At 39.8% G+C, this 22,120-nt stretch overlaps 1 protein-coding gene across 1 annotated transcript in view; it reads right to left on the bottom strand.

The window, feature by feature from the left end:
* The window catches only part of LOC134392233 (dynein axonemal heavy chain 11-like), a 232,744-nt gene that overhangs the window by 79,576 nt on the left and 131,048 nt on the right, over positions 1–22,120 (bottom strand). The window contains exons 42-43 of the mRNA XM_063116377.1: positions 17,997–18,139; positions 10,468–10,629 (exon numbers count right to left, since the gene is read on the bottom strand). Coding sequence (XP_062972447.1) covers positions 10,468–10,629; positions 17,997–18,139 — 305 coding nt within the window. The remainder of the gene's footprint in view (positions 1–10,467; positions 10,630–17,996; positions 18,140–22,120) is intronic.

Genomic DNA, 22,120 nt, shown 5'->3' with positions numbered 1-22,120 from the left:
TGGAGGCTGGTGGCACCTATTTCAGTGGGGCAGTGAATCCACTCTGGGTTTCAGTCAGAACCAGTCAGAACTCTAATGAAGCTATCCAAATTGCTGAACCCTATCCCCAAAATGGGTTCAGCAAGTGGTGGCCCAAGTCTTTGGGAGTTGGCTATCTGCATTAGCAAGGGCAGGTAGGAAGTCACATGAGAAGTGGGTTACAGAATGACAGATTTGAAGGTTACATGCTATGGACAGTATCCAACAGCGTCATTCCACAAACTCAAATAGTGCTAGCGGAGTTCTGCCAAATCCTCCTGTTGCACAAGCAATTGCCTATTGCGCTGGTGCAATGGACTCTGCAAGTGGGATGCACAAGTGATTGCATTTGCGCTAATGGAATGACTCAGTTCCTATGTGTTACATTTTGGACATTTATGCTGTTCAGTACAGATCTCATTCAAAGCTGGAAACTCAGTACAAAGACTTGTCTATGGAATGTCTGCATGCATTCATCCTCTGAAACCAACAGGCTCTTTTTTGACACACTCTGCGCACAGCAAAGGTTTACTTATTAATTTCATGTTATATCCTGAAGTAATAACCACCTACAACTTGCTGCAGTTCCTGATTGGTTTACACGACAAAGAGCTGGTTCAGTAACTAAATCAAACAGAAAGAAGAAACAGACCTCAGATTAAAGCTGGTAATACCTACGCAGATGTTTAGCCTTAAAAATGTATGAACGGTGCACAACGTAAATCTCTATCCTTTACTGGGCAACATTCACAGGCTCATAATACTTTTCTATACACATAATACTCTTTTCTAAACAATACCATCCAGTTCCTTTCAGTTAGTACCATTTGTATTCCTCCTGCAATACTTAAATATTGTTTGGGCTGCCGAGCCATGAACAAAACATACAAAGACAAGAATTCCTGTTTGTGCAGGCTGAAAACGACAAAACCCATGAAGCAGAGAGACTAGGAATGAAACACATGCAAGTCTTTACTTAAAGGACAGGACTGCTAATATAGAATCCATTGTCACACAACTGTAACCTGCTGAAATTCAAATTGTTAGCTGAATCTTCTGCTATTGAAGATTAGGGATGCACAAGCTCCTCTGAGTCAGCCCTCAAAGAGGTCAAGGTTCTGCATCACTTCCAAGCAAATACAAAACCCTTGAAGGTTTGGGCTGTTGTAAAAACACATGCTTCCCATGCAAAGGATCCTAGATTCAGCCCCCAACATCTTCCAGTGGGGCTGGGGCTGAAATCCTGGAGAGTCAGTAGAAATTACTGAGCTTGATGGACCTGGTTTTACCTCCTCTTCCCCAATGGAAGCCGGGGTCTCCAATTTCAGCAGGCTGTGGTTCAACTCTGTGTTTCAGTCAGAACCAGCCAAAACTCCAAAGGCGCTAACCAAGGTGCTGAAGTCCAGCCCAAAATAGGCTCAGCACTTTGGATAGTTCCATTAGAGTTCTGGCTGCTTCTGACTGAAATGCAGAGTGGATTGACAGCCCCACAGAGATTGGAGCCACCAGTGCCCTTCCCTCATCTACACTAAACAGGATATAACACTTCGAAAATTGTTTGAAAATGGTATATGTAATGTGTCCTGGGCCTGACCAGTAGTCAAAACCGTTACAAACTGTTATAAATCAATAGCATAGATCCTGCCCCCAGAGGTGAATACATTCAACTTTGGGCAGGAAAAGGAAAATGCAATAGTATCAGTGGCTGAGGTAATTTCCTGCTGGAACAGACACAGTAGGAAAGTGACGCTACGTTTGTTGTTCCCACTGGGAAGACCCTTTGGTGGGACTAGGACACAAAATGACACTTTCCCACTGGGGATGCTAGGTTTGGTAGTCCCAGTTCCATTCCCCAAGTGGGAATTCTGCTGGGGACTGGGACTACCTACAGCTGCTACTGCTTCTGCCTTTTCTTTTTCCTGTCAAAGGTAACTTCTTTTATTTTCAGGATGGAGAAGACGGCAGAGGCAGTATGCAAGATTGGGACTAATACAGCTTTGCTCCTAGCAAGGAGGCTTGCGTTTATACTGATACCGTTCACAAGCATTTTAACAGTGGTGTTCAGATATGCAAACATGTTTCCTTGAAGGCTCATGATATCTCCACCAAAGATCGCAAAATGGAATGCCTCCAGAAGTTGTCACGCATACTTATTCTAGATTAATCTATTTCCATTCATATCGGTTATTGAGTTGACTACACTAATCTCATAAGCTTTATTTTATTGCTTTAAATCAATGCATATCATCCAAAATATTATTAGCAACTTATTGTTGTTACCTTTTAAAACCTACTTTTAAATAGCAGGATTTCTTAGTAACAATTGTTAGCCTGTTAAGTGCTGTTCAAACCTCTGAATATAATCTCCTACTCAGCATCTCTGGTGCTGAGTAGATTTCTAGTATGTTAATCATTTCAGAGAGGGGGAAAAAAAAGATGAAATACCAAAAAAAAATCTTTGTTGTCTACTAGAAATTAGCATAACTAAAAAGAGAAATAAATTTCCTACAACAAAGACAGGCAATACAATAACTCAAAAGAGTGGGGTTTTTTTTCCATTAGTGTATCAAACTAGAAGATAGAAACATGTAATTTGAAAAAAGCTCATAAGTAAAAATGGAAACACAGCTGATGTCGCATTATCAGCATGTAAGGTTTCAGATCTGAGGCTTCCACAGCTACCCTGAATTCAGATAATAAACGTTTTCTCAGTTAATTTTTAAAAGTTTATTTAAAAGTATTTTAGGCTGCCTTTTAGGGTAAAACCCTTAAACATAAGGGATTCTAAGTAAGGGTATAACCTACAAGTTTTTGAAATCACTGAAAAAAAATCCAGTGAAATCAAATCAGGCTGGGATGCATACAAAATTAATGTTCTCCTTGTATGGAAGTAACTTTCCATATGTTTGGATACATCCCCTTCTAACCTTAGGAAATGGAAAAGTTACAAATGTATCAGAATCATGGACGAGGCCCACCTGGCGCCGACATTGTTATCTTTTTGGCACCAGGTCAAGACTTTTATCTTCTCCCAGGCATTTAGCAATATGTACTTAGCCTGGGTTTGTTTTCGTATGTTTTTGTGGTTTAATTTTTTTGAATATTGTTTTTAAGTGTTTTTATCCTATGTAAACTGCCCAGAGAGCCTCAGCTATGGGGCGGTATACAAATGTAATAATAATAATAATAATAATAATAATAATAATAATAATAATAATAATAATCTTATAGCACCACTACCACAATACGACAGTAAGTGGGCTGTAAGAGCTTCAGGTTGTAAGATCAGAGAAAAAATTACCTGCTGATCCATGCATCCAAGCGGTACACACTGTGTAGGGTTAAAGGAAGGGTAGGACAGAAATGTGGTGAACATTATACTAGGCGATGTGTACTTTAGGCAAAACAAATTTGCCATCTGCACTTCGAAATCCTTCGTCTCAAACAGGTGATATTTGGATGCACTCAACGCGTTTGTCTTTCTGATCTTGAAATCCAGAGAGGGCACACCTCCGATACCTCCTGCAACCTTACAAGCATTCTGAGCACATTCCCTGCTTTGCATGGAAAATGTATTTGCACAGTTGTCAGGTTGATGGACAGGGGGAGAATGATAGGAGAGGGCACTGATCTTTTACTTGTTATTACATACAATAGCCCAGTAGGACTCATGATGTGTTGGTGAGACAAACTGTGTCCTATTCTGGAACATATTAAGTTTGTCTCCAGGACACACATGACTTCACGAGGGTGTCTAACCTCATTCATAATAGATGCTAATCTTTTCAGGGCTGACTGATGACAGCACTTCCTGCCCTTCACGGAATTAGAGCTGGGTTTTATCAAAGGACTCAAACTGCCTGCTAATTAGACTAATTCCCTTCATCATGAATTATTTATTTCCATTGGTAACCGATCACTGTGACATTAATGGGTTCTGCTCAACTTAGTTTCCTACTAATATACACTATAAGTTAAACGTTTAAAAAACTCCCGATACTTGAACTGTAAGTTAAATGTATCCGAAGTAGAACTCCTGGCAGAGCTTCCAAAGGAATCGGGACAACTGATGTCAAATGACATAAAATCAGCACAAAGCAGTTATCTTACATTCTGATGTTTCAGGTTGTGATCCTATACATATTTACTTGGGAGTAAGCTTGTATAGGACTGCACTATAAGTTAATGTTGCCCAGTTAAGGCTGAAAGTTCTGAGGCAAAATCGTGGGAATAGACCACTAGCATGGCTATTGAGTTTAAATGTTTTCTAATACTGTGGGGTCCTGCAGATAAGCCTTTGCTGAGGCAAAACAATTTGTAAAGGGAAGGAAGTTCTGGAACTGTAGGAAAGGCTGCGTCTATGCAAATGAAATGACTGTATTCACCTTATTTCCAGCGGTGCTTTTAAAACCCACTTATTTTCAGCTCCACATACTGAGGTGGTAAACATGGGTGTTCAGACTGAATATGGGCATTCATATGACTGAAGGCTTTTATGTACTATGAATTTTCCCTGCACCGAGAAAACATGTCTGAGGAAAAGACTAGGCTGCCTCAAGCCCCCTTTCCTTGACTATTGGCTTTCAAAATGGAGGGCCAAACTCTCAGTCAGTCATGTACATACACCTCCACTTAGCATTTTATCACACTTCTACCCTGCCTTTCCCCTCCTCTTGCAAGGAATGCACAACAACCCTGTGCAGTAGGTTAGGTTGAGAGTGTGTCACAGGTTTAGAACCTGTGCAAGAACCAGTCTAACCACATTCCCAGCAGGTATGTTTTTGTTTTATTTAAAAACAATCACCCACGATAAACAGCGAGCCATTTTGGAAGCATAGTACAATTTCAAAAACAATTTGTGTGGTTGCACTTTAGCCTTTTGTCAGGAAAAAACTGTAATGACCCATCAATAGGATGAAAAACTAGGTTTGAATCATGAAACCTATGTATAACCCATACTTTGTGGCAGGGGTCCCCAACATGGTGCTCACGGGCATCCCCGATATCACCCAGAACACGGTTCCCAATGTGGTGCCTGAAGGCATCTGAAATTGTTGTTGTTGTTGTTGTTGTTGTTGTTGTTGTTCTTCTTCTTCTTCTTCTTCTTCTTCTTCTTCTTCTTCTTCTTCTTCTTCTTCTTCTTCTTTAATATATATACATGCATTTTTATGTAATGCATACAATTTTCAAGCAATTACACAAAGGCTTCAATATAAATGGACCAAATATCCAAATAAGTATCCATCTATATGCCACCCTTCAAATGTTGAAAGTGTTGTAAAGCCCTAAATCTATTGCATTATAGGAGGTGATTATTTATCTTTCCAATGCTGTAATATCTGTCTTTTAGCTGTAAAAAAGGCACAGAGAATCCATTTACGATGACCATTTGTTAATTTCCATGAACCTGGTAAATAATTTAAAAGAGAGTATACATCAGTGAATATTAAAGACTGTTCCAGTACAAATTTTATCTGTGTAATAATCTCCCCACAAAAAGAAGCAACTACTGGACATTGCCAAACATAAATTTAAGAGTAGCATTACCTGTATTGCGCCACCAGCAATTAGCTGAATTAAACAATCCCTTATTAAAGAGATATTGTGACGTTCAACAGACATGAAGCAAAGGTTTTTGCTGAATAAGACACAACATAAGGTCAACAGATGCGACAAAAAAAGCAGTGAACCACTGATTAGGCATTTTGTGGTGCTGCCCATAGCAGTTACTCAAATTTCCAAATGTTGAGGACTCTTGCTTTATGGATCTTACTTTTGTGAGCCACCCAGAGAGCTTCAACTATTGGGTGGCATAGAAAAATAATAAAGAAAGAAACATACCTTTATGCAGGAAAAGAGATTAAACACATGCTCATTTTGCATGCTCACAAGCATACACTTAGCTAAAAGTTTCTGTTAACAACTCTGCTATCTAAGATTATTTTATCTACCTATCAGTGTGGCTGTCTTTCTACTTACCTTGGTATCTCTCAAAAAGGCAACACCTAGCCTTTAGAACACAGTTGATTGTAGAAGAACAGCTAAGAGCAGTTACATGGATAGAGGAACAGTTAAAAACCTCTTTTCTTGGCAGCTTTGTGTATGAAACAAGCATATAGCTGTCAAGGCAAGGCTGAAAGGGGCTGAAAGAACTCACAGGCACCAGTGCCAGTCTGCCCCAATTTGTGGTGCCTTTTCACCAAGCAGATATTCCTTGTTGTCAAGCATTCTCTTTCAGGCACCTTTCAGGATTTGTCAACTCATGTGGTGCCTACTATTGCTGCTGCTTAGTTCAGTTAGCAAGCAACTTGGTCCCTACTACAGAATGGCCTGATCTGACTTCTTAGTACAGAAATAATCCTAGAAGATCTAGCCAGTATTGCATCTTTCATCACAGGTGCACATTAATGTTCTATAGTCTCATGCATTAACAGATATTTATGTGCTCAAGGAAGGTGTGGCACCATGCGCATCGCCACTGTTTCATACCCAGTATTGAACTGAAATAAAATCGATACAGTTTGAGATTCTCCTTTCCTCCCTTATGATACCTCTCACATGTTTCTGCCTTGCCATAGTGGCAAACATCTACTTTGTGTACACTTTTTCAATGGTCTTGAGTTGATTCTTTCTTTCTTTTTTTACCAAGTTCCTTCTTGCCCATGTCCCAAACTGTTTTTAAAAATCCAAATAGTTTTTATAAGTATTTGTCTAAAAATAATAATCTAAATACTTTTTTTTTTGCTTTGGAATAAAACAGTTTGCTTTTATTTAACTGCCCAGCAGGGGAAGATAGAAAAATCCTTTCAGAAGTAGATTCAATTTATGTTAATTTCTTCTTCTTTATGTGTCTTTAAAAGAACAACAACAAAACCACCAAACTTGCTTATTGTGGAATAAAATGTTTGCCTTCCTTGAACTGCTCAGAAGTGGAAAGTGGAGAGAAATAGAATGCAAAATGCAATTCTTTGCTGCATTATAGATTTCTGTATCATTCATTGGTATTCATAATACAAAAGTATAATATTGAAATGTATTATTATTATTATTATTATTATTATATGCAGAAAATGCAATGTATTACAATACTATTATAATACTATACGTAGAACTGAAATATGCATATAGACTGTAATGCAAGCAGACCTAGACAGCACACCATAGTTACTATTTTTCTGTTCAATAACATGCCTTCCAGAACGCATGAGAACCCACATTTAGCATCAGACATTATATTATGCCACTGTAGCCCTGTATATATGAGGGCTAAAACTCTGCAGAGGGAATGGTGTCATGCACAATGGCTCTGGCCCAATGTCCCCATGCATGTTACCCCCCTTCAGTTCACAACTTTGCTGCATTGTGCAACAAGTTCTGAAGGCATGTTCAACTTGCGTTCACTTTTCAGCGTCCCCAATCACTCAGAGAATTAAATATGGCAAAGTTGGGGATTGAAGGGGTAGTGCTGACACACATCGGGATGTTGGGTTTGGATCGGTATGTGCAGCCCAGTCCCCCTACACAGTTTTAGCCCACATGCATTTAGGTAAATGCCTGAACAAAGCTATTGTGGTCCTTGTTTTAAGGAATATATGTACAAATGTCTCCCTTTCAGACTTTTTCTGGTTATCGTGCTCTCATTCATTCATTCAAACATTTATTTACAATCTTTCTATACAAATACACCATACAAAATACTTAGCTTGTGTGTGTACCAAGTTCTATCTGTTTACCTGGTATGGAACTACCCTAAGACAGACACACAGAAGTTCTTTATTGTGTCTTAGCAAATTGCCATTATACACAAAAAGTACCCTAAGAAGTCCCCTGTTTCAGACTCTTCCAGTAATCAGGTTGTAGACTACTGATTTACACACTATCAGCTTTCTAGGTCATGATGAAAGACACTTACAATTTTAGTATCCCATAAGCAAGTCAATCAGCGGCTGTTAACTGTTGTTATCATCAACAGCATCAGCATCATTGGCAAATGTGCAGATAATAGAAAGGAGTTAGGTAAACTAAGTAACTAGAAATTAAATGCAAAAGAAGAGGCTAACATAACCGTTCATTATATCATTGTTTGTCATGGTTTGTATTGGATTAACATGCAGATAAGAAAGTCTGTCCTAAATTAAAAAAAATTTTTTGAAGGATTATATATTACATATGTGCAATCTCCCTGTACAAAATACAGCATGAAAACTATTACTTAATTTAGCTGAAATGGTAGCTTGTTGACAAAAGAAACCTTGCTGAGACTGAAAACCTGGAAATGTAGCTTTTACGATGCAAAAAAAATTCTTATAGTAGTATGTAACAATACCATTTTCTCTATAACTGTGACACAATATTTAGCTCTATAATTTAAAGGTAATTGCTCTATTTTCAGGATGTTAATGCTACTGAAAAGTACGGTACTAGAAATCAGTAACCCTTTCCCTTAGGGATGGGGAATTGCATTTAATGGGGAAAAACTGCCATTCATTTTGCTTTTATGTGGGAAGCAAATTCATTAGGTTAGACCTAGGTGGAGTGAAAGATTTTTGTAGTTTAATATTGTCATTAGGCAACAGTCTGCTTTTGCCCTCCTTAGTAGGTAATAACAATTTGATTCTAGTTGAGATCATGCCGTGCCGGAGAATGCTCACAGGCCCCAAAGTACTGGTTTTTGCATAACTGGTCCTAATGGTGAGATTCTACCACCATACACCCGAGATTCCTCAACTCTGCAGAGCTTACTAGCATCCAATTGCCTATTATTTCTTATAATTGATGGACATCTCAGAACTCCATTCTGGTTCCTTCTTTTTGGAGGTGGTGGTGGTAGGGGCAGCTGGAAGATGGTAAATTAGACTGCCATCTCTAGCATTGTAGAAGAGGACAGTCCTCTGTTGGAAGGTGGCCTCTTTCTGAAGCACTGCACATTCCAAGTCTGGTTAAAAGATAAAGAACCATAAGAGAAGGGAGAGCTTTGAAGAAGCCTTAAGTTGCTCATCAGCAGTGAGCACCTAGACTGAGGAGGCACCACACAGATCGCCTGGTCACAGTCTTCCGTACTATGTTGACATGGATTTCTCACCTTTATGCAGTTCTACTTAAAACATAGTAATGATTTCTAAATTTGCATTTATACATATACATTAGCCAATGCAAATGCTATGCAACTCTTTGTCCTCTTCTTTGGTGATGCATTGTTGGCCAACCTACTACAATAACCATGACTATGGCTAAGGCCTTAGCTAGACCTACCTGTTATCCCACGACGGAGGAGAGAAGATCTTGTGTTGTGTTTAATGAGAGATCCCTCCTCTGTTTATACGTGATGCGTGACGACCTCAGAAGGAGAGGCGTTGCGCCCGCCATTTTTTTTAAAGGACCAGCAGCACATGAACGCTTGTGCGCAAAAGGTAAGTCTTTTAAAAAATTAAATTACTTTCCCTGCTCCCCCCACCCTACCACCAATGGGCGCAGTGCTTCTGAGGAGTGCTGCGCCCCATGTGCGGAGCTGGGTCAACCCGCGGCACCCCCCCCACACGTTCTGTGGTCTTGGGCTCAGCCCGGGACCGTGGAAAAAATGGGGTCAAAGGCGAGGGTGAAATCCTGGGGCAAGGGAGAGATCATCCCTCCCTGACCCCAGGATCCCCTGTGTGTCTTGTGGATGCACAGGAACGATCCTGAGGTTCACCCCAGGATAAAGCCCCGTCTAGTTATGGCCTCTCTTGGTAATTCATACCATGCAAAAGGTATACCATCAGAAAGAGTCCCTTGGCATGCTGAAGTGAGCGAGTATAATCTTTGTGATAGAAGCCAAATATGGAATGGATCCATCTCTATGCAAGGGGGTGTCATATATGCATAAAGAAGGTGAAATACTATATTTGTCCCACCACTATTGGAGGCTCAGTTCCTGTTGGACAAGCCCTTTCCTACTGTGAGACTCTGTGAAGTCTGGGCCTTATGGGACTTTGGAATTCTTTGTCCTGGCTGACTCTGCCATTGGTGATACTTTGACACCTCACAGGAACAGTTTTATTTCACCATGCTTTCAGCATAACTATCCGAATCTTGCTTTTGCTTTTATCTTTAAAAGTTTGCTTTTATCTTATTTATTGTGGTTTGTTCTTTTTACTGTATCACTTTTAATTGACTTCATATTAGTTGCCTGGTGATCCTGTTGTTTGGAAAAGACATCATGAGTGAGGGATGGATGGATGGATGGATGGATAGATAGATAGACAGATAGATAAATAACTGTTTCCAGTGAAGTATCGTTTAGAGATACACTCGTAAACATGATTTTCTTTCACAATTGTGAGAACCAAATGAATTACTATTGTGGAACAAGAGATCTACACGTGCTTCCGCATTGACAAAAGGTGAATGGTTTTGCAAAACAGGTCATTTCAAAATGCAACAACCCCTGACAGCAAAACAAATTGTACTTACATCAAGTAAATCCATCTTGTCAATGAAGCTGGTGCTAACTGATTGGAGAGCCACCAGTGGCCAGGCATGGAACCAGTCAATAGCAGTGCAATTCACAAGTGCTGGAAATTTCCTTGCTCTCGCTCTCAGGGTGAAACCCACTGGGGAGAAACACAACACAACCTGGGAAGAAGAAGGAGGAGGAGGAGATTGTTCCCATGAGAGAGCCTTCAATAATTAACTAAGCTTCAAATTAATGTCAGAAGACTAATAGCACTATTCACATAATTAATTAGTTGGTACTCCAAGTAAAACTTTAAAATGTGCTTCCCTAAATCAGTCAGTTCAACATATTCCCATTCCCAACTGTGCACTTACAATCCATTCAGCATTCTCCGTGCTCAGTCTGCAGGAGAACAGCAGGAACTCTCTGTGACCTTATAGTTAACAGCATGCTCAAGACTTAGGGCACAATCCTGCCAAAGTTAAACACTTTTAAGTCTCACTGATTTCAAAAGCAGCCGTAATGCAAGCGTTAGAGAGCTGGTGGAGCACAGTGGCTATAGGTGAGCTATGAAGCCCTCTGTTTGAATCTTGCTTCTGCTGTGAACTTATTAGGTAGGCAGCCTTAGGCAAGCCCCTCTCAGAAGCCTCAGTCCGCTTCCCTCCCATATCTGCAATACGGGGAATAACAATGCTGATTCACCTAACAGGTTTGTTGTAAAGATGACAACTAGATACTGCATATCATAACATGTTTTGAACACGTGGAAGCATTACATAAATGTTTATTATTATTTTGGTTTTATTTTTTATTTTATACAGTAATTTTAAATGTTTATATTGTATTTTATCATGCTGTATTTTATAGTTTTAATTGTTCTGAACTGCCAAGAGAGCATTAGGTGGTACTGAAATGTAATAAATAAATGTAATAAATAAGTAAGTCTTTTGTATACTTTTTAATGTTCACTGTTTTTAACAGTGAGCTTCAGCTATGGGGCGGTATATAAATAAAATAAATAAATAAATAAATAAATAAATTATTATTATTATTATTATTATTACATTTCTGTTATTGAAATCTATGGAAGTTATTATTATTTCATTACTACATTTATTTAATGTCCTTTAGGTGATGTTTGCCCTGTCCTGGACGGGGTTGCACTCTCCCTAAAGGATCGGGTCCATAGTTTGGGGGTGCTCTTGGATCCAGAACTGTCACTTGAGGCACAGGTGAACTCAGTGGCAAAGAGCACCTTTTATCAGCTTAGGTTGATAAACCAACTACGCCCTTATCTGGACAGAGATAGCCTAGCTACAGTTATCCATGCTCTGATAACCTCTCGTTTGGATTACTGTAATGCGTTATATGTGGGGCTGCCTTTGAAAACGGTCCAGAAGCTTCAGCTGGTACAAAACAGGGCAGCCCATTTACTAACAGGGACTGGCCGGCGAGATCACATTACGCCAGTCCTTTTCCAGCTTCATTGGCTGCCAGTCCAGGTCCAGGCCCGATTCAAAGTGCTGGTATTGACATTTAAAGCCCTAAACGGTTTGGGGCCAGGTTATCTGAAGGAACACCTCCTCCCATATGTACCTGCCCGGACCTTAAGATCATCTACAGGGGCCCTTCTCCGTGAGCCCCTGCCAAAGAAGTGAGGCAGGTGGCTACTAGAAGGAGGGCTTTCTCCGCTGTGGCACCCCAGTTGTGGAACGAGCTCCCCAGAGAGGTCCGCCTGGCGCCTACACTGTACTCCTTTCATCGCCAGTTGAAGACCTTTTTATTCTCTCCGTATTTTAACACTTAATTTTAACTTAAATTTAAATTTTACTGTTCTAACTCTGTATTTTTATCTTATATCAGTTTTGCTGTGTGGTTTTATCCTGGTTGTGCTTTTTATACTGTATTTTTTGTATTTGTGCTTTTAACATGTTGGTTGTTTTATGATGGTTTTAATTTTTGTGAACCGCCCAGAGAGCTTCGGCTCTTGGGCGGTATAAAAATGTAATAAATAAATAAATAAATAAATATTTTTTCCCCTCTTGCAAGGAACCCGAGGCTGAACCCTTTGTCCTCCTTGTCTCCAATTCATCCTCCCCACAGTACTATGTGGTAGGTTAGGATGAGAGTCAGATACTGCTCCAAAATCACCCACTGAGCTTCATGGCTGAGTGGGGATTAAAAATACTTAACTTTGGCTAGACTATTCCCTTAGCTGCTTTAAGTCCTCTCTATCATTTGAAGTTGACAATAGTGACACTGTTTTAAATCCAAACGCTTTGGCTCATGAAGTATCAACGTACCCAGACCATTTTAAACAATTTCCTCAGAAATCACGGAAATTTAGCACCATCTTCTCACTGCCTCAGCACTCCTGATACTTCATTACAGTGCTCAAATTATGGGGGGAAGGTGGTGGTCCCCTCCCATAAGACCCAATTTCTGACTTCCCCTAATTTTAGTTGTAAAATGCATACTCCCTCCACCCTGGATATCTTACGGCCAAACTAGTCATGATGTTAAATGTATTTTTTCATTTTAAAAAAAATGCAAATAGCAGTCACTAGTGTGTGTGTGTGATAATTATTGGGCTAACAAAAGGCCAGGAAGGGGATTTAACCCCAGCTCCCCCCTGTCCACAGACCTAACAAAAATATCTCTCTGAACCCGATGGGAACAAATTTTCCACTGGCAGCTATTTGCATTTAATATCACATCTAATTTTGCCCTTATAAAACACTAGATATTGTTATTATTTATTACATTTATATCCCACCTTTTTTCCTCCAAGGAACCCAAGGCGGCATACATAATCCTCCTGCTATTCATGTTATCCTCACAACAACAACCCTGTGAAGTAGGTTGGGCTGAGAGTCTGTGACTGGCCCAAAGTCACCCAGTGGGTTTCCATGGCCGAGTGGGGACTAGAACCTGGATCTCCCGACTCCCAGTCCAGCACCTTAGCCACTACACCACACTGGAGCTAGCACAAGTAAGTAGACAGGGCCCTCTGGTCTGCCACAGTAATTCAAACTTTCTTGTCCAAAACTTTCCACTGCCACCTAGGTCAAGGAGGTTCATCAGATGAGCGTTTTATCCCATGCTCGTTACTGCCTACTTACAGATGTGCATGCGCCCTTTAGAGGATGATGTCTGCCTCCCGTGCGCTTCCCACTCCTTCTGCTCATTTTTCCATAGCAAAACAGATCCCTTTTTAATCAGGCTATTTTTTAAAAATAGAATGTGCTGCGATCTCCTGCAGTGTGCAGGAAAAGCCGCACAATAAAAACAGGCTCTGAATGGGCCATGTGGTCTTTGTTTACTTCTTTTTCCCCACCCCCTGGGAAAAATGAGGAAGTGTGGAGAAGCGACGGTAAGGAAATGCGATTCTCCCCCATGTGATGATGCTCAAAAATCATCCTTTGTGTTGTCAGAAAATATCACATAATTAAACTATCATTGTTTTCTAGATAGTAAAGAATGTCACGCCACTGTCATACCTAAACATATATGAATCAAAACATTGATAACTTGGCATGAACAATAAAAGATTTCATCATAAAAAATGATGCATACTACTTCATTTATGCATGTAAAGCTTATTAAGGGCTTACTAGAACAGTACAGATGCACTACAGCAGGTATAACAAAGGATATGAACACTGGAGAACATACATTCAAAGGGTTGTGTGTGTTTTTTAAAAAAATCATGTCAAACGCAATTTTGGTCTCAGTGGCTATAAAACCAAATGTAAAGGACACTTTGCAATACTGAAGATTAAAACAAACAAACATTTCACTCAGATGGTCTTTCTTTCTTAAAAAAGATTTTTTCTGGAGTAACCAATAGGAACCCAAACCCGAAGGTCACCATGAAGAATTTGATTGAAGACCAATAAAGATTAAAGAGTTACCAAAGCTATCCATCATCTGAAGAATGGAGAAGCAGCAGGTATTGATCAGACCTCTGGAGAAGGTCTGAAAGGAAGTAGCAAGGTCATAATGGTGATACAAGATCTGAGAGAGAGCTGGATGGACTAGACCTCAAGTGAAAAAGAATTATTGTAGCCATACGCAGCACACTATGCCCCAAGGATGTTTTGACATAGCCCTTAGATGATGAAGTTTTATTATTTCACTAGCTGTATGCGGAGTAACATACGCTGTTCTAGCATATCTTAAAGGTTATTAATTAAATATCATTGCATTTTATTTCTTTATTCAGTCATATAGTGGGCAACGGAGGACAGCCTGAGTGAGGGGGCGACGCGGGTAGGAGAGGGTGATTCGCCCCGCCCACCCGGGCGTGCGCTCACTGAGGCGAAGGCTGGCGAGCCACTCCCAGCTCAAGTGCGAAGAGAGCGGGAAAAGAGCGCGAAGGCACGTGATACGGTGGGGTGGGGGAGGGTGGGTTTTTTTTCTTTTTGGCCTGCCTCAGCTCGGTCACTGATTGGCCGCTGGATCTTAGAGTCCCAACCGTCATCCCTCCCTCCCCCCACCACTCCCCACCTGCTCAGAGTTCTTCCACACGGTTCAGCCATTTTAAAATCTAAGTGGGCAAAAGGCAGAATACAAATAAATAATAATAATAATAATAATAATAATAATAATAATAATAATAAATATGCAACACAATCTTAAGTGATTAGCCCCAGACCGCAGAACCTTAAACGACAGGTTGGGGACAGGTCACAGATTTTCATTGTTCCCTTGCATAAAATATTTTCTTTATGCAGTATTTAAATTATTTCATTTTGTTGTGTTTATATGCTACCTTTCCTCAAGGCAGCATTCTCTCTCCCCCACCCTCCAACAATAACCACCTTATGAGGTAGATTGGGCAGAGGGACAGCAAGCAGCCCAAGGTCACCTTATGCACTTCATGGATGGGTGGGAATGTGAACATGGATTTTTCTCCAACCCTAGCTTAGCACTCTAATCCCAACACCACACTGGCTGTCGGTTTACATTAGACCTCACTCTGTGATGCGCTAGATGACTGCACCGTGGGAGAATTAGGGTTCAGCACTTTGGAGAACTTATTTAGAGTTTATTTTTATTTATTTATTTATTTATTTATTTATTACATTTTTATACCGCCCAATAGCCGAAGCTCTCTGGGCGGTTCACAAAAATTAAAACCACAGTAAAACACCCAACAGTTTAAAACACAATTACGAAATACAGTATAAAAAGCGCAACCAGGATAAAACCACACAGCAAAGTTGATATAGGATTAAAATACAGAGTTAAAACAGTAAAATTTAAATTTAAGTTAAAATTAAGTGTTAAAATACTGAGTGAATAAAAAGGTCTTTAGCTGGCGACGAAAACAGTACAGTGTAGGCGCCAAGCGGACCTCTCTGGGGAGCTCGTTCCACAACTGGGGTGCCACAGCGGAGAAAGCCCGTTTCAGTTATGTCTGAAACCCAAAACTGATTCACAGCCCCACTGAAATAGGAGCTACCAGCCTCCATTGGTAGAGGTAAGGGGTGGTAGAAGGATTTGGTGGTGCTTTTGGTTTTTATTAACTCCCTCCTCAGCATTTTTAATCCTCCCCAACAGGCAAAAAGGCTCCAAGAGCGACTTACAAAATTAAACCATGGGACAGTCTCTGCCGTCAGACTTCCAATAGAACAGACAGGCAGCAAAAGGAAAAGGGATTGGGAGGGAAGATGAAAAAAGCAAAATGCAAGTACCTGTGCTTATAGGTGTTGTCCCCCCACAGGGATGGGCTAAACAACTGTCATCCCTCCCCCACCACTCCCCACCTGTGTTTGAGTTGCTGAGCTGTAAAAGCAGGGGCTGGGGCCACAGTTGCTTAGCAATGCTGGAAACTTCACGGAAACATACCTGCATACCCAAGGGTTTTACATATATAGATGGTCATTTGTGGATCTTTCGTGTTTGCAGAGAAATCTGCATCACAACAGAGATAACAATCTGGCAATTTATTGCTGGATCACTTATCATAGGTTAAAGTCTTTCAGAGGGGGAATCATATTAGTCTATTTCAGTAAAAATAATGAAGAGTCCTGAAGCATCTTAAAGACTAACAAATGTATTATTGCATAAGCTTTTTGTGGATTAGGGGTCAGTTCAGGATGGCAGCGTGTCCTACTTCATAGAGGACAGTCCTCTATTCAAAGGCATCCTCTATTTGAACAGCTGCCCAGTTCAATTTCAGTTTGAAGATAAAGAACCAAAGGAAGGAAAAGCAGGGGCATTTAAATCACCCATTAACAGCCCCCGGATAGCAAACTGAGCAAGCTCACAGGTCATCAGATGAGTGCTTTATTGCATGCTTGTTACTGCCCTCTCACACGTTTTTGTGGGTCCTTTTGACACTGCTATTTGCCTCCTGCACATCTCTTGCTCCTTCTAGTCTGCTTTCCATGACAAAATAAGACCCTGATAAATCCGATTTTGTTTTGGGAAGCAAAACGTGCCACCATTTCCTGCTGAGTGCAGAAAAAGCAGTGCAATAAAAACACCCATGTGAAGAAAGAGGAAGTATGGGACAGAAGTGGGGGGAGGGGAAGCGACGGTAGAGAAACACGATTTCCCGCTGTCTGATGACTCTCTTGGTCATAGTCTTTCCTAATATGGAAGAGGTATCTCTATTAAATTAAAGTACTTATTTCTCAATTTGCATCTATACTAATAAATTAGCTTATGTGAGTGTTATGCAAATCAGCCTTATCTTTTTGGGTATGCATTTCATCTTTTTGTGACAATGTGTAAGTAGCCTCCCTAGAGGTCACAGGTTTGCAATAGCAGATCTAGGAAGTCTGTGTTATCACCAATTAATGCTGTGTTTATTTTGCAAACTTGAATTAAACAGTTTCAGATTGCACTTTTTATATTCCATTATCTTTTGATCCCACCGTTTACATTTCCTTTTCTTTTCTCTACAACCATATGTATCTATAAACCTGCGAAATAATGTTAACCCTCCTTGAATGTGAGGAAGCTGATTCTAATCACCAAAGTTTATACCATGATAAATGTCAGCATTTTAAGAGCTACAGGATCCTTTGTTGTTTTTACTGCAACTGACTAACAGATTTAGAGATTTTTACTGATATGAATAGTCTAGAATGATAATTCAGTGGAAGAATTCATACATGAAAAATTACTTATACATTTTTGATGCTCCCAGCCCAGTAATTGCCTCTACATCTATGCTAAAAGACTTACAACTGTAGAAGCTACTAAATTTCCCTTTAAAAAAAAATCAATGATAATTATTATTTTGTCTTCTCTCAGTTGCAGAATTGCAGACTTCTTTATCAGTAAAAATGGGATGCAATGCTAAGTTACAAACCAAGTTTCCATAATTCATTTTTGTTTTGCACTTAATGTAAAGATTAAAAGAAGAGGATATTCTTTCAACATCCGATAACTAGATTCTATACATTAAAAAATCAATATATTGATCATTTCCCACAAAAGCAGTGTTTATTGTGAGTATTCATTCTCTGTGCAACATCCTAGAACAGTGATTATATGTTGAATGTTTTTCATACTCATTTTCCATCTTTACCTTCAGCTGCCGACGAATACGTTCAATAAAAAATTGCCAACAGTTCTCTTTCAAATCGGCCTGGCCAAGCCCCCGTAGTTCCATCCTGGTAGAAGAAATGATAGTATCCACCTCATCTTCGCTAAATAAATCAGGAATATCACCTTCAAAAAGGGGACAAAAATCTAGATGTTGAATTCATATCTGAACTTTACTCAACCATATTGCATCCTTAATATAGATTAATCTTTTTCCCCCTAGTTATTACTTTTTCACTTCTACACAATTGTTTTGAAGAGCTAAGGTTAGTCTGTATGTTTTACTTTCCCCATTCCCATTTTATCTCTATGAGAACCCTGTGAGGTTAGGCTGAGAAAGCACATGACTGGCTTAAGGGGAACCAGTGAGGGCCAAACTATGTTATGCTAAATGTATTTTTGAATTTTAGATGACTGCCTTTTTTTGAAAGCGAAAAACAAAAATAGCCACGCTGACGAAACCCCTCGCCTCCATCAGCATTTTCGAAGTGAGTCAAATGTTACATGGAAGGATGGTGCTCCAACTTAAAAAAAGAAAAAAAAAAGCTTTTTATCAGTTCTCCACAGACATCAAAGTTTGACTGTCTTCATGCTAACCTTTATTTATTTATTTATTTATTTATTTATTTATTTATTTATTACATTTCTATACTGCCCAATAGCCGGAGCTCTCTGGGCAGTTCACAAAAATTAAAACCATTCAACATATAAAACAACAGTATAAAACCATAATATAAAATACAATATAAAAGCTCAACCAGATAAAAACAGCAGCAATGCAAAATTACAAATTTAAAACCATGTTATTTAAAATTTATAGATTGTTAAAATGTTGGGAGAATAAAAAGGTCTTCACCTGGCATCTAAAAGCATATAATGTAGGTGCCAAGCGAACCTCCTTAGGGAGCTCATTCCACAGCCATTGGAATAAGTCATTATTGTAATGAAAGAGCTATATGCATATAAAAGCATGCTACCCCTAGGGTGACCATATTAAAAGGACAGGGCTCCTGTATCTTTAACAGTTGTATTGAAAAGGGAATTTCAGCAGGTGTCATTTGTATATATGAAGAACCTGGGGAAATTTCCTCTTCATCACAACAGTTAAAGCTGCAGGTGCCTTGCCCTCTTTTAAATCTGGTCACAGTATAGCTGCAGTATAGCTCCAGGTGTGACATGCATAAATGAAACCTGCTGAAATTCCCCTTTCCGTGCAACTGTTAAAGATACAGGAGCCCTGTCCTCCTTTTCATATGGTCACCCTAGCTTTGTCTCTTGCTTAAAAACCATTTCTCTCTGTTTAGGGTGCAACCCTATGCATATTTAGGCAGAAAAAAGTCCTACAACTCCCAGAATGCCCATGACTGGCTGGTGCAAGCTGGGAGTTGTAGGCCTTTTTCTGTCTAAATATGCATAGGCTTGCATCTTTAGTTCTTTTTCTATTCCCTGTTTCTCTGTAACATTTTCAAGATTGGGTTAAGTATTATTTAAACCCTTTCACAATAATGTTGGTGTATTGGTATTTGTGCTGTGCTTCACACGACTTATGCATTATTTCACTCTTAATAAAATATTTCCGATATCCTTTCTCAGTAATTATTCATTCCTATATGCTACAAATATTATAATCAATCCCTATGACTACGTCTCTATTATGTAACACAAATTAACCAAATGAATGTTTTCTAGAAGTTAGTGATATTGTGAGCTCCTTTGGCTGCCAGGCTGCCTTTCTCCCAATCTATGCCGTCCTATTTTTTTATTTTTATTTTTAATTTCCAAACAGTCCTCAATTAGTATTGCTAACCAAGTAGGTTTTTTCCATCTTGAATGTTTCTTTTCACAGGTTAGGAGCAAATCAGTTTATTACAGCACACATACTTTCGAAAGCTGCAGTCCAGTGCATACTTAGGAGTTGGCTCCATTGCAAGTGTGCCCCTTACTTCCAAATAAACATTTGCTGCATGGTACTTCAGGTTGGCAAGCTTGCTACTCCATTCTAAAGTTACTGTGCACACATTCTTGCACCTGTTCAATATGCCACCAAGCTGCTACATAGTGCTCAGTTCAGTTTGGTTTTATAAGGGGAATACTGCGATAGTCCGCATTTTACACAATGCAATCAAGAGTGGCTTTTAAGTGCTCGAAGTGTGAATTCAAAACAGGGTAGGGAACCTCAGGCCCAGGTGCCAAATCTGCCCCTCTGTGGTTCCCAAGATGGCTGAATCCCTTTCCCCTTTCTCCCAACCACCAATCATGTGGTGGTTTCCCAGGTTTTGCACAGTTGTTCTTCCATTCTAAAAGGTTGAAATGCCTCTCTGAAGACTTAACTACTAGCAGTAAACTAGAATATGCTGTCATTTTAAATTTTTTGGTCCTGCTGCTTTTGTCTTTGGTCCCATTCACCTCAGTCAGAGGAGGCTGGGAGCTTTGATTTCAGTGGGCTGTGAATCCATTCTGGGTTTCAGTCAGAATCAGCCAGAACTCTAAAGGAGCTTTCCAAGGTGCTGGACCTATTTGTGGGGGAAAGGGCTTCACGCCTTGGCTAGCTCCTTTAAAGTTCTAGCTCGTTCTGAATGAAACCCAGAGTGGATTCAAAGCCCCACTGAAATCAGAGTCACCAGCCTTGCCTGTCCTTAGCACACCGATAATGATCTGAGATAACAGCTGAGATATCAGCAAAGATTCATTCCAGCTTTCCCGGGATGGGGATGGTGAGCAATGCGTTAAGTAGTACATTCCTGACCTAGGGGGAAAGGCACAGGGCAGACAAGGAAACCTCAATATCACCAGGTGGTGAAACCTACTGGAGGCTTTGCTGCATGCTCATGCAAAGGGAAGCTGGGTCCCTGACATCAGGATTGTGGCCCTACCTACTGACATCATTTAGCTTGCAGAGGGCTCAGTGCAGTGTTCATCTGCACACCCACCCACCCATCCCCAAAACAGTTTTATACTGTTGATTTGAAGGAAACAAATGAAATAAAAATAGGTATTTTCCAAGAAATCAGATACCCACCCATTCTCTTGTGGCACAAAACTGGTCTCAGAAATTTCATATTGGAATGATCCCAAGCCATTTCATGCTTAGATTTTATCACAGTGTAAGTGACTCTATAAGTTTCAAGTCCTGCTACTCTTACCTTAAAATTGTTGAAAACAATATTGGATTTAGGCCAATTTGAATGCTTTTTCGACAGTGTTACAAATACTAATCCCTCCCATGTGTGCAAATATCTTTCTCTCTTCCTCCGATGATAATCATAAAATGTCCATTTTATGTACATTTTAGTACAGATAGCAAAATTGCATCTATTATCCTGGGGAAATCTCCCTTTCTGACAAGACTGTAGGACTATTGTCCTAAAATAGTAAATGGCTGAAAAGGCTCAAAATCTTTCTTCTGTGTTACTGTGTTGTATGTGCAATTAGTGAAGAAACACTGTCAGCAGAGATTATTTTAATGGATATACAGTACTACTTTAAATGAAGTCTTCGCCATCTGTTCATCTCAATTATAAACACAAAACCAACATGTCTTACAGTAGCTTCAGAAAATACAAAGACAGTCTATTGCTATGCCCATACGCTTTTCCCTGTATCCCACTGCCTCTCCCATCACCTCAAATCTAACAACAAATTATAATGTGAAGTTATTCAATTTATACTGCATTGGATCCAGATTAAGGGTTCCTTCACACAAGGCTTTTATCATGCACTCGTGATGGGTCACTCACAGAAGTTTGCAGGTCCATTTCATGATGATGACAACTTCCAGCACCTCTTCTATTGTTTTTCAGCTTTATTCCGCCATTTTTTAACCTGCCGAAAATGCATGCATTTTCAGCGTGTTAAATATATATATATATCACCATCAAAGAGATGGTGTATTTCCAGAATTGTGCAATGTCACACAATATTGCAGCATCACCTACTGGTTCTATAAATGAAACATAATGCACACACAGGAAACTCACCCCTGCATAAAAGGTGGGGAAGCCCATGTATTGTGCTGATCATTATCCAGTGAAGACTCCAGAAGACGAAGCCCCTGTAAAGGTGCGGGCTTTTTTCTTCATATAAAGAAGCTCAGAGGCCATGGCTAGA

Source organism: Elgaria multicarinata, chromosome 2, assembly GCF_023053635.1.
Source record: "Elgaria multicarinata webbii isolate HBS135686 ecotype San Diego chromosome 2, rElgMul1.1.pri, whole genome shotgun sequence".
Classification (NCBI taxonomy): Eukaryota; Metazoa; Chordata; class Lepidosauria; order Squamata; family Anguidae; genus Elgaria; species Elgaria multicarinata.
Note: the sequence above shows the minus strand (reverse complement) of the source record. Positions and strands in the feature narration are given on the sequence as shown.